At 43.6% G+C, this 19743-nt stretch overlaps 1 protein-coding gene across 1 annotated transcript in view; it reads right to left on the reverse strand.

Moving 5' to 3' along the window:
* The window catches only part of ascc3 (activating signal cointegrator 1 complex subunit 3), a 740670-nt gene that overhangs the window by 15635 nt on the left and 705292 nt on the right, over positions 1 to 19743 (reverse strand). Inside the window, exons 38-39 of the mRNA XM_068026887.1 lie at positions 16278 to 16429; positions 5629 to 5779 (exon numbers count right to left, since the gene is read on the reverse strand). Of these exons, the coding sequence (XP_067882988.1) occupies positions 5629 to 5779; positions 16278 to 16429 (303 nt within the window). The remainder of the gene's footprint in view (positions 1 to 5628; positions 5780 to 16277; positions 16430 to 19743) is intronic.

Genomic DNA, 19743 nt, shown 5'->3' on the forward strand with positions numbered 1-19743 from the left:
GGATGAGAAGGGGAATTTAGTTATGGGATATGATGAAATGGCCGAGGCATTGAACAGGTATTTTGTATCGGTCTTCACAGTGGAGGACATTAATAACATGCCAGTAATTGACAAAGAGACGAACGTAGGTGAGGACCTGGAAACAATCATTATTACGGAAGAGGTAGTGTTGGGCAAGCTAATGGAGCTAGGGATTGATAAGTCTCCTGGCCCTGATGGAATGCATCCCAGGGTACTAAAAGAGATGGCGGGAGAAATAGCAGGTGCACTGACGGTAATTTTCCAAAATTCGCTGGACCCTAGGGTAGTCCCAGCAGATTGGAAAACAGCAGATGTGACGCCACTATTTAAAAAGGGAGGTAGACAAAAGATGGGGAATTATAGACCGGTTAGTTTAACCTCTGTAGTGGGGAAGATGCTTGAGTCTATTATCAAGGAAGAAATAGCAGGGCATCTCGATAGAAATTGTCCCGTTGGGCAGATGCAGCAGGGGTTCATGAAGGGCAGGTCATGCTTGACAAATATTTTGGAATTCTATGATGACATTACGAGCAAGGTGGACAATGGGGACCCAGTGGATGTGGTGTACCTAGATTTCCAAAAGGCCTTCGACAAGGTGCCGCACAAGAGGCTGCTGCATAAGATAAGGATGCATGGCGTTAGGGGTAAAGTATTAGCATGGATAGAGGATTGGTTGACTAACAGGAAGCAGAGAGTGGGGATAAATGAGTGCTATTCTGGGTGGCAATCAGTCACTAGTGGTGTGCCTCAGGGATCGGTGTTGGGACCACAATTATTTACAATTTATATAGATGATTTGGAGTTGGGGACCACGTGTAGGGTGTCAAAGTTTGCAGGTGACACTAAGATGAGTGGCAGAGCAAAGTGTGCAGATGACTGTGAAACTTTGCAGAGGAACATAGATACATTGAGTGAGTGGGCAAAGGTCTGGCAGATGGAATACAATGTTAATAAATGTGAAGTCATTCATTTCGGTAGGAGTAACAGTAAAAAGGATTATTACTTGAATGGTAAAAAGTTGCAGCATGCTGCTATGCAGAGGGACCTGGGTGTCCTTGTGCATGAATCGCAGAAGGTTGGTCTGCAGGTAGAGCAAGTAATTAGGAAGGCAAATGGAATTTTGTCCTTCATTGCGAAAGGGATTGAGTTTAAAAGCAGAGAGGTTATGTTGCAGCTGTATAAGGTACTGGTGAGGCCGCACCTGGAGTACTGTGTGCAGTTTTGGTCTCCTTACTTGAGAAAGGATATACTGGCACTGGAGAGGGTGCAGAGGAGGTTCATAGGTTGATTCCGGAGTTGAGGGGGTTGGCTTATGAGGAGAGACTGAGTAGATTGGGATTATATTCATTGGAGTTCAGAAGAATGAGGGGGGATCTTATATAAACATATAAAATCATGAAGGGAATAGATAATATACAAGTAGAGAGGATGTTTTCACTGGCACGTGAAGCTAGGACAAGAGGGCATAGCCTCAAGATTAGAGGGAGCAGATTTAGGACTGAATTAAGAAGGAACTTCTTCACCCAGAGGGTTGTTAATCTATGGAATTCCTTGCCCAGTGAAGTAGTTGACGCTTCTTCAGTAAACGTCTTTAAAGCTAAGGTAGATATCTTTTTGAACAATAAAGGAATTAAGGGATACGGTGGGAGCGCGGGTAAGTGGATCTGAGTCCACGAAAAGATCTTATTGAATGGCGGAGCAGGCTCGAGGGGCCGGACGGCCTACTCCTGCTCCTAGTTCTTATGATCTTATTTCACACATATGCTGATAACATTCAGCTCTATCTCTCTCAATATCTCAAGTACCTCTGTGCTCTTAGACTGCTTTTCTGATCCAGTCTCTAAACCATAATTACTTCCAGTGAAATATCACAAAGACTAAAGCCATTGCCTTTGCCCCCCAACATTGCTATACCTTTGCCACTGACTGCATCAAACCCCACCTCCCACAGCCACTATTTCAGGCGAAACCAGTCTTTTTGCAACCCCAGCATTCCATTCAACCCACGTTGGGTTTATGAGCCTATATATCCTCTCCATCACAAAAATGTCTATTTTCACCTCTGTAACATTGCCCACCGCCCTCCACATCACAGTCCATTGACTGCTGAAATCCTCATTCACGCTTTTGTGACCTCCAGATTTGATTATTTCAATGCTTTCTTGGCAGCCTCCCACCCACTACCCTCCGTACACTTCAGCTCATCCAAAACTCTGCTGCTTGCATCCTATCCCACTTGACAATCATGCCCCCATCCTTCATTGGTTACTGGGCCCCAAAGCCTCAAATTTAAAATTCTCATCCATGTGTTTAAATCCTTCTATCTTCGTGACCTCCTCCAGCCCTACAATTTCCCCTGCCCCCAGCTCTCCATTCTTGACTCCAGCCTGTTGTGCATTCAACCTCTCCTTTTTCTGCATTATAAGTGCCCCCTGCCTACGGTCCAGCTCTGGAATTCCACCCTCCCTCCTCCTAAGCCCCTCTACCTTTCCACTTCCATCTCCTTCTTTAAGGCCTTCCTTTGACCAAGTCTTTGGATACCTATTCTAATCCTTTTTCGTTTGGCTTGACATCCAATAATCCTTACATCGCTAATACACTCTGTTTTTCTATGTTAAATGCATATGTAAATGCAAGCTGTTATTGAAACTGTTGGTGACTATTAGTCTCAAATCTGGTTGTAAGCTTTTCATTTTATTTTACATTGGAAGTGAATAATGATGGCAGTTTTAGCAATATTTAACCTGCATCAAAATTGCAGGAAAACCCAACATACAATTCTCAATTTGAACTTGGATGCGACAATGTGATTTTCTTGAATAATACAAGAATAATTGCTCAATCCTGCATGCTTAAGACATGTCCTACCAGGGTCTTATTCTAACTAATTTTGATGTTTTTGACTTTGGTATGATGAGGATTTCAAGTTTGACTATTTCAATAAAACACCCTTTTTTGTAACATACTCCTTGCTATAAGATGATCCTCAATACTAATGCACATTTTGCAGAGATGAACCAATATACTGATAAAATTGTTAATATTTTAATATATTTGTGAAGTAAGATACGTTACAATAATTTAAACATTTATTCCTTAAATTCCTCTTTTTTTCTTAAAGACAGAAGTTCTTCTTGCCTCCTCAGCGTAGAATAGGGCAGCTGCTTCACCCCACAGTGTAGAAGAAAGCAGCTTCTCCCTGCCCCACCTCTTAGAGAGGAAGACAATTGCTGTCTATGCCCCCTCCTCAATGAAGAGCTGGCAACCCTCCTTAACCTTTCAGCACAGAAGATGGCAGTGTTTGTTGCCAAATTTTACAAAAAAACTTTGATGCAAATACTTCAATACGAAAGAAAACCCTCAACAAACTAAAATCATCTAAACAATATTTTCTTTTCTAAAAAAGAAGCGGTTAAAAAATCCAGGATATGGCAATCACTGTCAATGGCAATTGGGGAGATCAGTTTATAAGTATAGGGGCTTTAAAAAAAAAATCAAATTCACTGCCAAAACATGTGTCTTTCTGGAAGACTCTTAGCTGCCTGTAATACTGAGGCACAACTGGTGTTATTTGTCTGGAGGACAGTCAAGATAACACCTCATTGTTTACCAGTGTGTGTAAGCGTTATTGTCCTAATGCAACTACAGAAGATAATTTATTGCTTAAATATACCATAAAGCTCTTAGATCGTAGCTGCCTTTTGATTAAAAATAAAATCTAGGCTATTGCAGCCGAGGCTGCTAAAACATTTCAATACGGGCAAAACATATTTATCTGAGGATTAATCTTCATCATTTGAATCAGATGAGAACACCTCCCTGCATGCAATTATTTAATTAGCTGCCAAATCTTCTGCCGGTCGCCAGCCGTTCAGAGTATACTGATGGCAGAACAGATGCAAATCTCACAGTGATGACTGCCTTTTCTCATTACGACTGCAATTAGCACTTAAATTGATGCTTTAAACCCACTAATTTCCAGAATTTTTTTTAATATTTTAGCTGTGATTGCCATGCCAAACTGGCAGAGGCAGATTGTAGAATAAATTTCAGATCCAAATAACTTTCATGACGAACAGGCTATAACAGCAATTTTTAAAAAAAAAGAAAACAATCAATCATTTTTTGAAATGAGTACAATCTTTTTCCAAGCAAAATTTATTTTTTCCTGGTTCTGCTTACAGCAAAACATATCATTGTGCTTGGGGATCTTATCTGTGCAGCATATTATTAGATAATTATTTCTGGCACATAATTTTCCCACAACAGAATTGTCCTCGCCTTGCCTGCCATGTGGTGGTGGACCAGCCAAAGGGAGGCTTGAAGCTCTTGTGTGCTGCCTGTTTGGGTAATGAGGTGTTACTTTGTTTTTGAACATTAGTTAATTTAGTTGATGAAAGCCTTACCTGTAAACATTTTACCAACCAGTAATTAGTAATATCTTAAATGCTTACTTTTCAACATTTTTATGACTCCTATAATTATGTTTAGCGCTAAAGTCTGTGATTAGTACTGTGTGCACAAATTTTATTTAAACAGATCTTAAACAAATATGAATGCTTTCTCCAAAATAGAAATTCAATACAGCAGAACATTTTTTTAAATTGATATTTTCTAATAGTCCAATTCATGTGTTATGTTAATTCAACTGACAGTGATTTGTCTTTTTTAGTTCCTCTCATTCCTCCCCAAGCCATATATTTCACATATGATAGTGGTCTAATGTGGACTTCAAATCTGCCAGATTTCGACCTCATGTTACTTATACTGAACACTCACACCAACACAGAATTCACAAAGTTCCATGCACAGGTGCTCACTGCTTTGTCACACACACACAGTGATGCCAAATGTGCTATGTTTATTCTGATGAACTTTGCACTTATAAACTTCAGGCATTTCACAACAATAAAATAGCTGATATTTGAACGCTTGGTGTGTTTTTCCTCATCATAGTGGTCTTACCAAAGACTTAAAAAAAAAAATAAAAGTAGTGCTTGGGGGACTGGGTGATGCAGTAGGTTCCCACTGTCATTTCATCTCAGGGTCCCAAGTTTGAATCCAGTTGAGGCAGATGAACTGGAGTCTCCTCTCACTGACACAAGTGCAAAAAATCTCAGCAGTCTCAAGTCAGCTTCTACAGCATATGACTACCTACACTGAGTAATCCCATTTGGAGTGGGTCAAGGATGGCTGGTGTGGGAACTGAAATGGGATGTACTTCTCAAGTTGATGTTAAGGTATAATGCTGGGACAGAACAGGGAAACTTTACTTTTTTCATCCTATTTTATGGAAAAAGAAAACCACATTCAAACCCTGTCTTCTGCCTTTTTGTATCCACTGTCACTCAGGACTTGGGAGCAGCTTTAAAAAAATAGATTTTGTTTGGCTAGAAACTGCAACAAAGCTGTTTTCCTGAAGCCAATTCCAAGCAGGAGGAGCGAGGATGCCTAATGTATTTTTACAGATCAGAACAGCTGTGAGAGATAATCACATTGGTCAATGGCCCTTAAAAACTAGTGAAAATGTTTGCTTGGAGCTTAACTAAAAAGAAATGAATGAACTAACAAAAGAGAAAAAAAGAGGTGGTTGAAAGTGCCAGTTACCTGGGAAATCTGCACAGGCTGGAGTTCATCAGCAACGATGGAATGAAATATGTCCTCCCTCCATTCACATGCAGCTATCAATTCAGGAAGACATTCAACAGGACCCTTATAACCTTTCGAGCTGCTTCCCCTTCTGCCTGCATTCCATTTCCTAACAAAAGAAATTGCCACATATACTTAATATTAAAAAAAACACACACACACAACTTGGGACTTCTGGTTCAGAAACTACTTTTTCAAGCTTGAAGATCTGGTTAAAATTTAAATAGCAAGAACAAATGGCTAAAACAAAGGAACAGAAGTAGGCCCATTCAGTCCCTCGAGCCTGTTCTGCCATTCATTGAGAGCATGGCTGATCAGTATCCTAACACCATCCACCCAGCTTGGTTCCATATCCCTTTATAACCTCGCCAGCAAAAATCTATTGATTTCAAGATTTAAAATTATTTAGGGTAAGAGTTCCACACTTCTATCATTCTTTGAGTGAAGAAGTATCTCCGAACTTCTCTCCTGAATGACTTGGCTTTGATTTTAAGGATAAGACCCCTTGTCCTAAACTCCTCCACTAGAGCAAGTTGTTTCTATCAAATCTATCAATTCATTTCAAAATCTTAAAAACCTCAATCAAATCACTTCTTAATCTTCAATGTTCCAGGGAATACAGAATCGAATGCTTGGAGCCCTGGAAACATTCTGGTAAATCGGCATTGCACTCCTTCCAAGGCCAATATATCTTTTACATTTGCCTGAAACAAATACAATGTCTCTGAACGGACAGGGGGCATTCTGAAGGGGGAGAGTGAACAGCCAGAGGTTGTGGTACACATCGGTACCAATGACATAGGCAGGAAGAGTGATGAGGTCCTGCAGGGGGAGTTTAGGGAGTTAAGCAGTAAGTTAAAAAACAGGACCTCTAGGATTGTAATCTAGGGATTACTCCCTGTGCCACGTGCCAGTGAGGCTAGAAATAGGAAGATAGTGCAGCTAAACACGTGGCTGAACAGCTGGTGTAGAAGGGAGGGTTTCAGATATCTGGACCATTGGGATCTCTTCAGGGACAGATGGGACCTGTACAAGAAGGACGGGTTGCATCTAAACTGGAGGGGCACTAACATCCTTTTTGATCAGCGATAGTGCGAGCCAGGGGGCAGCTGGGAAGGTAAATTTCAGTATAAAGTACTTACCTCAAGATTCGGCAGACACGGGGACTGCTGGGTAAGTAAACTAAAATATTCGGGCAGTGGCTAAGCCCGAAACACTACACGTGTAGTGTCTCCCACCCATCCTCCTCCTCTAACCAAAAAAAAAGGACTCTTGTGTGGAGGGTTTGGTAAAGTAAGGTTTTTCTTTTTTTTTTTAAATCTCTGTTGTCAATTTAGTGCGGAGGGGATGGAAGCTAGGGCAGTTGCATGCTCCTCTTGCAGGATGTGGGAGGTAAGGGTCACCACTTGTGTCACCGCTGACTTCACCTGCGAGAAGTGCACCCAACTCCAGCTCCTCACAGACCGCGTTAGGGAACTGAAGCTGGAGCTGGATGAACTTCGGATCATTCAGGAGGCTGAGGGGGTGATAGAGAGCAGTTATAGGGAAGTAGTGACACCTAAGTTACAGGATAAAGGTAGCTGGGTGACCGTCAGGGGAGGGAAAGGGAATAGGCGCACAGTGCAGGGATCCCCTGTGACTGTTCCCCTCAATAATAAGTATACCGTTTAGGATATGGTTGGGGGGGACGACCTACCAGGGGAAAGCCACAGCGGCCAGGTCTCTGGCACTGAGCCTGGCTCTGTGGCTCAGAAGGGAATGGGGGAAAATAGAAGAGCGATAGTGATAGGAGATTCATGGTTAGAGGAACAGACAGGAGATTCTGTGGTCGCGAACGAGACTCCCGGATGGTATGTTGCCTCCTGGGTGCCAGGGTCAGGGATGTCTTGGATCGAGTCTACAGGATTCTTAAGGGGGACGGGGAGCAGCCAGAGATCGTGGTACACATCGGTACCAATGACATAGCTTGGAAAAGGGATGAGGACCTGAAAAGCGAATATAGGGAGTTAGGTTGGAAGCTAAAAGGCAGACGAGCAGAGTAGTAATCTCAGGAGTGATACCGGTGCCACGTGATAGTGAGGCAAGAAACAGTGAGCGAGTGCAGCTGAACACGTGGCTACAGAGCTGGTGTTGGAGGGAGGGCTTCAGATATGTGGATCATTGGGATACCTTCTGGGGAAGGTGGGACCTGTACAAGAAGGATGGGTTACATCTGAACTGGAGGGGCACCAATATCCTGGGCGGGAGGTTTGCTAGAGCTCTTCGGGAGGGTTTAAATTAGTTTGGCAGGGGGATGGGAACCAGAGCTACGGATCAGTGGATGGGGTAGCTGTTGAACAGGCAGATACAGAGTGCAGAGAGTCTGAGAGGAAGGTTAGACAGTTGACAGGGAAAAGTTGCAGCCAGTATGATGGGTTGAAGTGTGTCTATTTTAACGCAAGAAGTGTCAGGAATAAGGGTGATGAACTTAGAGCATGGATCAGTACTTGGAGTTACGATGTTGTGGCCATTACGGAGACATGGATATCACAGGGGCAGGAATGGATGTTGGATGTTCCGGGGTTTAGATGTTTCAAAAGGAATAGGGAAAGAGGTAAAAGAGGTGGGGGAGTGGCATTACTAGTCAGGGATAGTATCACAGCTGCAGAAAGGGAGGTCGTCGAGGAGGGTTTGTCTACTGAGTCATTATGGGTGAAAGGAGCAGTCACTTTATTGGGAGTTTTCTATAGACCCCCCAATAGCAACAGAGACACGGAGGAACAGATTGGGAGGCAGATTTTGGAAAGGTGCAGAAGTAACAGGGTTGTCGTCATGGGTGACTTCAACTTCCCTAATATTGATTGGAACCTCCTTAGTGCAAATAGTTTGGATGGAGCAGTTTTTGTTAGGTGTGTCCAGGAAGGTTTCCTGACTCAACATGTAGATAGGCCGACTAGAGGGGAGGCTCTGTTGGACTTGGTGCTTGGCAACGAACCAGGCCAGGTGGCAGATCTCTCGGTGGGAGAGCATTTCGGTGATAGTGATCACAACTCCCTGACCTTTTCTATAGTCTTGGAGAGGAACAGGAGCAGACGGGATGGGAAAATATTTAATTGGGGGAGGGGGAATTACAATGCTATTAGGCAGGAACTGGGGAGCATAAATTGGGAACAGATGTTCTCAGGGAAATGCACGACAGAAATGTGGAGGTTGTTTAGGGAGCACTTGCTGCGACTGCTGGATAGGTTTGTCCCGATGAGGCAAGGAAGGGATGGTAGGGTGAAGGAACCTTGGATGACAAGAGATGTGGAACAGCTGGTCAAGAGGAAGAAGGAAGCTTACTTAAGGTTGAGGAAGCAAGGATCAGACAGGGCTCTAGAGGGTTACAAGGTAGCCAGGAAGGAACTGAAAAATGGACTTAGGTGAGCTAAAAGGGGACATGAAAAAGTCTTGGCGGGTAGGATTAAGGAAAATCCCAAGGCGTTCTACACTTGTGAGGAACAAGAGGATGGCCAGAGTGAGGGTAGGGCCAATCAGGGATAGTGGAGGGAACTTGTGCCTGGAGTCGGAGGAGGTAGGGGAGGTCCTAAATGAATACTTTGCTACAGTATTCACTAGTGAGAGGGACCTGGTCGTTTGTGAGGACAGCGTGGAACAGGCTGATATGCTCGAACAGGTTGAGGTTAAGAGGGAGGATGTGCTGGAAATTTTGAATGATATGAGGACAGATAAGTCCCCGGGGCCAGACGGGATATACCCAAGGATATTACGGGAAGCGAGGGAAGAGATTGCCACGCCTTTGGCGATGATCTTTGTGTCCTCACTGTCCACTGGAGTAGGACCAGATGATTGGAGGGTGGCAAATGTTATTCCCTTGTTCAAGAAAGGGAATAGGGATAACCCTGGGAATTATAGACCAGTCAGTCTTACGTCGGTAGTGGGCAAATTATTGGAGAGGATTCTGAGAGACAGGATTTATGATTTTTTGGAAAAGTTTGATTAGAGACAGTCAGCATGGCTTTGTGAGGGGCAGATCATGCTTCACAAGCCTTATTGAATTCTTTGAAGATGTTACAAAACAAATTGATGAAAGAAGAGCAGTGGATGTGGTGTATATGGATTTTAGCAAGGCGTTTGATAAGGTTCCCCACGGTAGGCTCATTCAGAAAGTAAGGAGGCATGGGATACAGGGAAAGTTGGCTGCCTGGATACAAAACTGGCAGGCCCACAGAAGACAGAGGGTGGTAGTAGATGGAAAGTATTTAGCCTGGAGCTCGGTGACCAGTGGTGTTCCACAAGGATCTGTTCTGGGACCTCTGCTCTTTGTGATTTTTATAAATGACTTGGATGAGGAAGTGGAAGGCTGGGTTCGCAAGTTTGCCGATGACACGAAGGTTGCTGGAGTTGTGGATAGTGTGGAAGGCTGTTGTAGGTTGCAACGGGACATTGACAGGATGCAGAGCTGGGCTGAGAAGTGGCAGATGGAGTTCAACCTGGAAAAGTGTGAAGTGATTCATTTTGGAAGGTCGAATTTGAATGCAGAATACAGGCTTAAAGACAGGATTCTTGGTAGTGTGGAGGAACAGAGGGATCTTGGGGTCCATGTCCATAGATTGCTCAAAGTTGCCACCCAAGTTGATAGGGTTGTTGAGAAGGCGTATGGGGTGTTGGCTTTCATTAACAGGGGGATTGAGTTTAAGAGCCGTGAGGTTATGCTGCAGCTCTATAAGGCCCTGGTTCGACCACACTTGGAATATTGTGTTCAGTTCTGGTCGCCTCATTATAGGAAGGATGTGGAAGCTTTAGAGAGGGTGCAGAGGAGATTTACCAGGATGCTGCCTGGACTGGAGGGCATGTCTTACGAAGAAAGGTTGAGGGAGCTAGGGCTTTTCTCATTGGAGCGAAGAAGGATGAGAGGTGACTTGATAGAGGGGTACAAGATGATGAGAGGCATAGATAGAGTGGATAGCCAGAGACTTTTTCCCAGGGCGGAAAGGGCTATCACCAGGGGGCATAATTTTAAGGTAATTGGAGGAAGGTTTAGGGGAGATGTCAGAGGTAGGTTCTTTACACAGAGAGTGGTGGGTGCATGGAATGCACTGCCAGCGGTGGTAGTAGAAGCAGATACATTAGGGGCATTTAAGCGACTCTTGGATAGGTACATGGATGATAGTAGAATGAAGGGTATGTCGGTAGTTTGATCTTAGAGTAGATTAAAGGTTCGGCACAACATCGTGGGCCGAAGGGCCTGTACTGTGCTGTACTGTTCTATGTTCTGTCCTGGCTGCAAGGTTTGCTAGCGTCAGTCGGGAGGGTTTAAACTAGTGTGGCGGGGGGTGGGAACCAGAGCAGTAGGACAGCTAGTGAAATAAATGAGGAGGACATAGTAAATAAGGCCAGTAGGACTAAGAGGAAGAGCAGGCAGGGAGGTGTTGCTGAGCACAGCTGGTCTGAAGTGCATTTGTTTCAATGCGAGAAGTATAGCAGGTAAGGCAGATGAACTTGGAGCTTGGATTAGTACTTGGAAATATGATGTTGTTGCTATTACAGAGACTTGGTTGAGGGAAGGGCAGGATTGGCAGCTAAATGTTCCAGGCTTTAGAAGCTTCAGGCGGGATAGATGGGGATGTAAAAGGGGTGGGGGAGTTGCATTACTGGTTAGGGAGAATATCACAGCTGTACTGCGGGAGGACACCTCAGAGGGGTCATGCAGCGAGGCAATATGGGTGGAGCTCAGGAATAGGAAGGGTGCAGTCACGATGTTGGGGGTTACTACAGGCCTCCCAACAGCCAGCGGAAGGTAGAGGAGCAGATATGTAGACAGATTTTGGAAAGATGTAAAGGTAACAGGGTTGTAGTGGTGGGTGATTTTAACTTCCCCTATATTGACTGGGACTCACTTAGTGCTAGGGGCTTGGATGGGGCAGAATTTGTGAGGAGCATCCAGGAGGGCTTCTTGAAACAGTATGTAGATAGTCCAACTAGGGATGGGGCCGTACTGGACCTGGTATTGGGGAATGAGCCCGGCCAGGTGGTCGAAGTTTCAGTGGGGGAGCATTTCGGGAGCAGTGACCAGAATTCCATAAGTTTTAAGGTACTTGTGGATAAGGATAAGAGTAGTCCTCGGGTGAAGGTGCTAAATTGAGGGAAGGCTAATTATAACAATATTAGGCAGGAACTGAAGAATTTAGATTGGGGGCGGCTGTTTGAGGGTAAATCAACATCTGACATGTGGGAGTCTTTCAAACGTCAACTGATTAGAATCCAGGACCAGCATGTTCCTGCGAGGAAGAAAGACAAGTTCGGCAAGTTTCGGGAAGCTTGGATAACGCGGGATATTGTGAGCCTAGTCAAAAAGAAAAAGGAAGCATTTGTAAGGGCTGGAAGGCTGGGAACAGACGAAGCACTTGAGGAATATAAAGACAGTAGGAAGGAACTTAAGCAAGGAGTTAGGAGGGCCAAAAGGGGTCATGAAAAGTCATTGGCAAACAGGATTAAGGAAAATCCCAAGGCTTTTTATACATATATAAAGAGCAAGAGGGTAACCAGGGAAAGGGTTGGCCCACTCAAGGGCAGAGATGGGAATCTATGTGTGGAGCCAGAGGAAATGGGCGAGAACAAAGAAGAACAGTACAGCACAGGAACAGGCCATTCGGCCCTCCAAGCCTGTGCCGATCTTGATGCCTGCCTAAACTAACTAAATGGACAGAGTGGATAGTCAGAAGCTTTTTCCCAGGGTGGAAGAGTCAGTTACTAAGGGACATAGGTTTAAGGTGCGAGGGGCAAAGTTTAGAGGGGATGTGCGAGGCAAGTTTTTTTACACAGAGGGTGGTGAGTGCCTGGAACTTGCTGCCTGGGAAGGTGGTGGAAGCAGATACGATAGCGACGTTTAAGAGACATCTTGACAAATAAATGAATAGGAAGGGAATAGAGGGATGTGGGCCCCGGAAGTGCAGAAGGTGTTAGTTTAGGCAGGCATCAAGTTCGGCGCAGGCTTGGAGGGCCGAATGGCCTGTCCCTGTGCTGTTCTTTGTTCTTTGACTACCATGGGCAAATTTCCAGTTAAAATGTAAAATATTCTTGTAAGTATAAACTTTCGGGAGAATAGCTTGACAGGCAGCTTGTAAGGTTTAACAGGCCCAAAGCTTAGCAGAGCCTCCCTAAGAGGCTGACACAATGCGACAATTGATGCACTAAGTCACTACACCCAATTCAATTTAGCTTTATACCTCAGCCTTGTGTTGCTGAAGCCAAAAAGTGCAATGTTGAGCTTTTCTCACCCACTCACCTACATATGAGGCACATTGGAAAAGGAGTAGGCCATTTAACCCTTGAGCCTGTTCCACCACATAATGAGATCATAACTGTTGTGGGACCTAATTCCATATACCCACCGTTGCCCCATATCCCTTAATAACTTTGGTTCACAAAAATCTATCAATCTTAGATTTTAAATTATTAATTAAGCTAGCATCTACTGCTGTTTGCAAAAGTGTTCCAAACTTTTACCACCATTTGCATGTACAAGTGTTTCATAACTTCACTCCTGAAAGACCCGGCTTTAATTTTTAAGCTATGCCTCCTGGTCCTAGATTCCCCCGAGTGGAACTAGGGTAGATGGAGAGAAACAATCTGTTTTGCTTAATATTGATACCCATCACATGTATATATAGAATTTTTGTAAATTCGTTTTTTGCTCCTTTTAAATTGAACCAGTGCACTGTAATTCACCATCGGTGATATTCCATCAACTTGGGAAATTGGAAAAGTTAGTTACCGACTCTGCAATAGTATCAACACAATGGGTAGGATTTTCCCTGCAGGCTTCTGAACCTTGCTGTCAGGCTAAAATGTGGGCTAGAACCCCACACTATGCGGGTAACAGTCACTCTTTGTGATTTTCCTTGGGATGCCCATTTAATAGCCAGAGAGTGGCTTGTTTACCAATTAGTTACAGTGGGTGGGCTCTCAAAGCTGAAGGGCATTCCAGTTAAAAGGGAGAAGCAGCCTGCAATGGATGGTAAGTAAGGAAGAGTGGGCTTTAAAATGGAGGGACCCTCTCTTCAATTTTTAAAAATTTAACTTAAAAAAATGGCTCTTGCAGCCAGGTTGCCACTGTGGTAGTGGTGGTGGGGAGCCCTTCTACAGGGTGGCTTGTGGTTGCTGCAGAACCCATGCAGGCACGAAGGGTCTCTAGGCCTGCCTAGACCAATGTCCCCCCCCAACCCCAATCATCGCTGGAAGGCTGCCTCCAGGCACCTAACTTGGCCCCGCTACCTGTGGGAACCGTGGCCCTTAACGAGCTGTGTTGGCTGTGGCTGTTGCACAACCTCCCCCCACCCAAAACAAATCCCGCCTCCGCAAAAATGACCTGGAGTTGGGATGGAGCCAGGGAATCGGCATGCTGGCTGGCAAGGGTATTTTTAGCTTCCAACTACTTCCATTCCCGGGCCCAACAGGGGTTCAAAATCCTGCTCAATGTATTGCCTGGCAGATTTGATGGTAAAATTGGGATTCCTGAATGAACAGGGATAGATGCAGTATTAAGAAAGTTGAAAATAATCACAATAATAAAATAAACGAGAAAGGCTGAATGACCATATCTCATTCTTTCCTTTTGTCTTAGGACGAGGCAGAGAGGGATCCACCCTAGAACACCACATTTCTAATATATCGCACTATGGAGAGGGAAATAGCAGGTTTTCCTCTGTACTTATTCACATAACGCACTTTCTGATCTCAGCCCTGGGCATAAAGAGCTGGAGCCAAAGGGAGGAAGGGAAGGGAATCATTAAGCAACTCACTCTAGTATCCTACTGAATCACTCTCAACCCTGGCTCCAAGAACAGTATTTGCAAAAACAGGTGAGCAGGTCATCTGTCTGCTCTTGTGATGCATTGGCAGGCCGGAGGTGTAAAGAATTGGAGAGGAGGAGGGGCAGTGATGTACAAGGTATGCAATTCTTCCAAAGACTGGACATGGCTGAACATCTGAATAAGTTATGCATGGCCTAGATGTAAAAAGCATCAATGAGAACAGAAACAGCCCACTCACATCCTCAAGTCTGTTCTGCTGCCATTCAGTTAGACTATGGTTGATCTGTACCTCAATTCCATTGACCTGCCTTTGTTCCAAACCCCTCAATACCTATACTGAATTTTTAAAATAAAATCGCAGCATCCATGAACTTTGGTGGGTGGGGGGAGTTTCAGATTTCTACTACCCTCTGCGTCCTGATTTAACTCCTAAATGGCCGAGTTCTAATTTTAGGATTATACCCCCTTGTTCTGGATTCCCCCACCAGAGGAAATACTTGCTCTGTATCTTCCCTATCAAATCCTTCTATCATTTTAAACACACCAATTAGATTATTCCTCAACCTTCTAAATTTAAAAGAATACGAGACAAGTTTGTGCAATCTGTCCTTATAATTTAACTCTCTAAGCAGCGACATAATTCTGATAATTTGTGCTCTACTCCTTCCAAGGCCAATATATTTTTCCTGAGATAGGATTTAATCCCAAGACTGAATGCAGTACTCCAGATAGGGTCGAACCAGCACTCTGTAGAACTGAAGCATCACTTCCTCACTTCTGAATTCCAACCTCCTTGAGATAAAGGCCAGCATTCCACTGGCCTTTTCAATTACCTGTTGCACCTGTGCACGCGCCGTGAGTGATTTGTATGCATGGACACTTAAATCCCTTTGTTCCTCCACAGCTCCTAGTCCCTCACTGTTAATAAAATACTCTGATTTGTCTTTCTCGGATCCAAAGTAGATGACCTCACACTTGTCCTACATTGAACCCCATCTGCCATAGTTTTGCTCACTCAGATAGCCTCTATACCCCTTTGTAACACTTGTGGGATTTATTATGTAACTTGCATCATTAATAACATTAAAGCAAGTTCATCAAAGAATAGAATTTAGGAATAATGTGTGATCTTCCGCAACATGTTAACGGACAACAGCATGTGAATACGAGACATCACAGTTAAAATCTCTTTTTAAATAACTTTCTCACTACCTATAGTTTTTGCACAGCAGAAGAGGCAATCTGTTTACTTTGCCTGCAATCTGTATCAGTTTTAAATAGCCAGGACAAGACATACACATATGGCTGTGAGAGGTATAAGTGTTTTATACAAATCACAGTTAATCTCTTCAAATCTTGATCCCCAGAGAATTTCTAATAGGATTTCTTAAAAAGTTTTCATTATTAGTGATCACCAGGAATACAGTCACTTAAGAGTCGAAGATACAAATTATATTCCAAGAATCCTTTTAAATTGTCAGCATTTCATTTGTGAGTGGGAACAGTACTTGCTTTCTTATACCTTTATTATACAAAAGCAGATGAGTTAAAAGGCATGGTTATGTTAACCTTGTTGCTTTTAGTTTTTCTGTCATATGCCTCTCCTGCATATACTGCTCTGTCTCCTTTAGTTAGAACACTTACATACAAAAAAAATTGGAAACAGCTACAGGCTTCTTGGCATATTCATGAACCCTATCGCATTCTTAATGCAGATGTCTAATTAATAAAAAGATCAATGGTGCTTTTTATGAGAAGTCTTGTCCCAGATTGTAAGAGTTAAAAGTCCACAATAAGTAGCTGTAGTGATACCTGAAGAGGTAGAGGTGTTGTTGTTCAATGTTTGGCAGGGTAAGCAGACAGCAATCATGTACCCATCTGCCTTGAATCACCATTTGAATCAGGTTGATTACGTTCAGTGCTGTAACGAGCCAGCCATTGTTCGCTGCCACATCCAGCATAGCCTAAATAAAGGTGATAGAGAAGACAGAAAGGAATCAATTAAGTAACAATATGTGATCTCGAACACATTATGCTGGATTTGAGGATAACAAGAGATTGATAACAAGCCAATGGGTGACCTTTTGATTCCATGATTTCTATTAAAGCTGAGCTATTACCTCGAAACACTTAATTTAATAAATAACAGCAAATTTCAGTAGTGAATGGTATCTGAATTTGTTCCACAAATTTTGTTGGTGTTTTGGATTATTTGCCCCTTGGTTGTTGCCTGAATTGTTCCAATGACATCAGCTCTGATACATATATTATGACTTAACCTTTACCATTATGACTGTGGCACTTCCACTGCTCCCACCCCACAACCCCTTCCCTCCAAGTGCCTGAACCTACAGTTCAGAGATAATTTCACACTTATTGGGCTGAATTTCATAAGCCCAAAGTCGGGGTTATGGCGGGGGGGGGCCCAGAAAATACTTTCGGGGGAGGCCCAGCATGGGCCTCAACGTTGGAAGGTTCCGCCCCATTTTACAGGTGGTGGTGAGGCCTCGGGGCGGACCCCCTGCCGCTCGGTGGCAGAGCCTTAATCTAAATATTTAAATAAATGCTAATGCACGCATAAACACTTACTTTGCCTCAACGGCCATCCCATGTGGAAATCCGAAGCTTTTTCCCAGGGTGGAAGTGTCAGTTACTAGGGGACATAGGTTTAAGATGCGAGGCGCAAAGTTTAGAGGGGATGTGCGAGGCAAGTTTTTTTTTTTACAGAGAGGGTAGTGAGTGCCTGGAACTTGCTGCCAGGGGAGGTGGTGGAAGCAGATACGATAGCGACGTTTAAGAGACATCTTGACAAATATATGAATAGGAAGGGAATAGAGGGCTATGGGCCCCGGAAGTGAGGAGGTGTTAGTTTTGGCAGGCATCAAGATCGGCGCAGGCTTAGATGGCCGAATGGCCTGTTCCTGTGCTGTACAGTTCTTTGTTCTTTGTGACACTCGTGGGTGTGGAGGAGTGCATTTTTCAGGATGGGGGCTGGGGAAGCAGGGAAAACTGTTCTTATTGAATGCAGGGATGGTGGGAAGGGGTTGAGGGTCAAAGGTAAAGAAGTTTATTTTTTGGGGGGGGGGGGGGGGGGGGGGAGGGGGAAGGTCCTGATTGAGAACTTACCTTTTTGGCAGGGGGCAGGGGGGTTGCAGGGAGAGAGATAAGACAAATAATGAACGGTTTATTCATTGGGCAGGGGGGGGGGGGGTGCGGCTTGGAGAGGAGATTGGAAGTGTTAATAAAATTTTATTTTGGTCTTTTAATAAACCTATACCTTCAAACAAATAAATGGCCCTGAAGGGCTTGAAGCCCTTTAAAAATGGCGGTGGCACCAGATGCTGTTGCCAGGGATGGTGTGCCCGCCCCCTCTATGTCATCGTGGACGGACAGCCCACCCCCTCGATGCTAATTAGCCACTGCGCAAAATATCATGGCAGCTCTGCAGTGCACGCCTCACCTGTGCGCCGCGCACTTTTTGAAGCTTGCCGCCATAAAATTCAGCTCATTATCTCCATTGGTGGAAGTGATTCTCCATCACTTCTCATGTTTGGTAGCATGCAAATTTCTCCACAATTTAAAAAAATTCTTAGAAGCCAGCACTTTTAATGTGGTAATGTAAGAAAATCACAGGTTATAATAACTTCTTCTACGAGTAAAGGTCTACTTCACATACCATAGATATCTTACCAACAATGAACAAAAGTCAGTCTAAAACATACATTTTCAATTTCAGAGATTGTGTCTTAGTTATTAAGACAAGTTCAGGTAGATTTTATGATTTGTCATTTCTGATTAACGGGTGTGAAGTGGATCCAATCGATTGGAAAATGTCTGCCCAGTTTGTGCTGGGATAATAGTGTGCAAGTCATCTGCCCACCCACATAAAATAGGTGTCCAGGGTTGATAGGGTGAGCTATTTACGATGGTAGATTTAAAGTCCCCTATATTGAGATCTATGACTGCACTCTGAGGCTATTTTAAAAAAAAAATAACTTTTTTGTTTCTTTCTAATTTGGTGAGAAGGTTTTGTGTCAAGTATTTTGGCAGCAATATTTCTTATGTCCAGGACATAATTATGACAGGTTGGGGTCAGTACATTTAATGATTGGGTAATTACCCCAACTAATTGGAGGCCTGATCAGAATGTTTATGTCACAGTTTTCTTCCTGTCACTTATTTAATTGTCTTCCTCCATTACTCGCAGTTTCCATACTTAAATGCAACTCCAAGTCATGGAGTTATAGAATCATTATGGCACAGAAGGAGGCAATTCTGCCCATCATGTCCATGCAGTTCTGTGTAGACCAGTCAGTTGCATTCCCCGACTCTATCCCTGTAGCCCTGCATATTTTTTTCCCTCATGTCCTTTCAATTTCCTTTTGAAATCATTCATCGTCTCTGCTTCCACCACCCTCATAGGCAGCAAGTTCCAGGTCAAAATCATTCACTGCGTAAAAAAGTTCTGCCTCACACCCGCCCTGCATCTCTTTCCCACAAACTTAAATCTGTTTCCCCTAGTACTTGCACCATCAGTTAATGGGACAAGCTTTTTTTTTTCTGCCTTATCTAAACCTGTCATAATCTTGTACACCTCTATCAATTCTCCCCTCAGTCTCCTTTGCTCCAAGGAGAACAACCCCAGCTTCTCCAACCAAACCTTGTAGCTAAAATCCCTGGAACCATTCTGGTAAATCTCCTCTGTATACTCTCAAGGACCTTCACATCCTTCCTAAAGTGTGACCAGAATTGGACACAATACTCTAGTTGTGGCCTCACCAGCGCTTTATAACGGTTCAGCATAACTTCCCTGCTTTTGTACTCAACACTTCTATTTATAAAGCCAAGATCCCACATGCTTTGCTAACTACTCTCTTGATACGTCCTGCCAACTTCAAAGACCTATGCACATCAACCCCTAGAACTGCACATTTTTTATAACTGTGCCATTAAGTCTATGTTGTCTTTCCCTATCCCTTCTACCAAAATGCATCACCTCACACTTCTTTGTATTAAATTCCATCTGCCATTTATCTGCCCATTCTGCTATCCTCTCTATGTCCTGTTGCAGTTGATTGTTATCATCTTCATGGTCGGCTGCACCTCCAAGCTTGGAATCATCAACAAATTTTGAAATTTACTCTGTATTCCAATATCCAATTCATATATATCATAAAGACTGTGGTCCTAGTGATTAAATAGACTGTATAGTTAGGCTTTAGACAGTTTTTGACCTAAAAAGCAAACATATTTATTTGCTGGTGAAAGAAATGTGTAG

The sequence above is a fragment of the Heterodontus francisci genome, chromosome 3 (genome assembly GCF_036365525.1).
Source record: "Heterodontus francisci isolate sHetFra1 chromosome 3, sHetFra1.hap1, whole genome shotgun sequence".
Taxonomy (NCBI): domain Eukaryota; kingdom Metazoa; phylum Chordata; class Chondrichthyes; order Heterodontiformes; family Heterodontidae; genus Heterodontus; species Heterodontus francisci.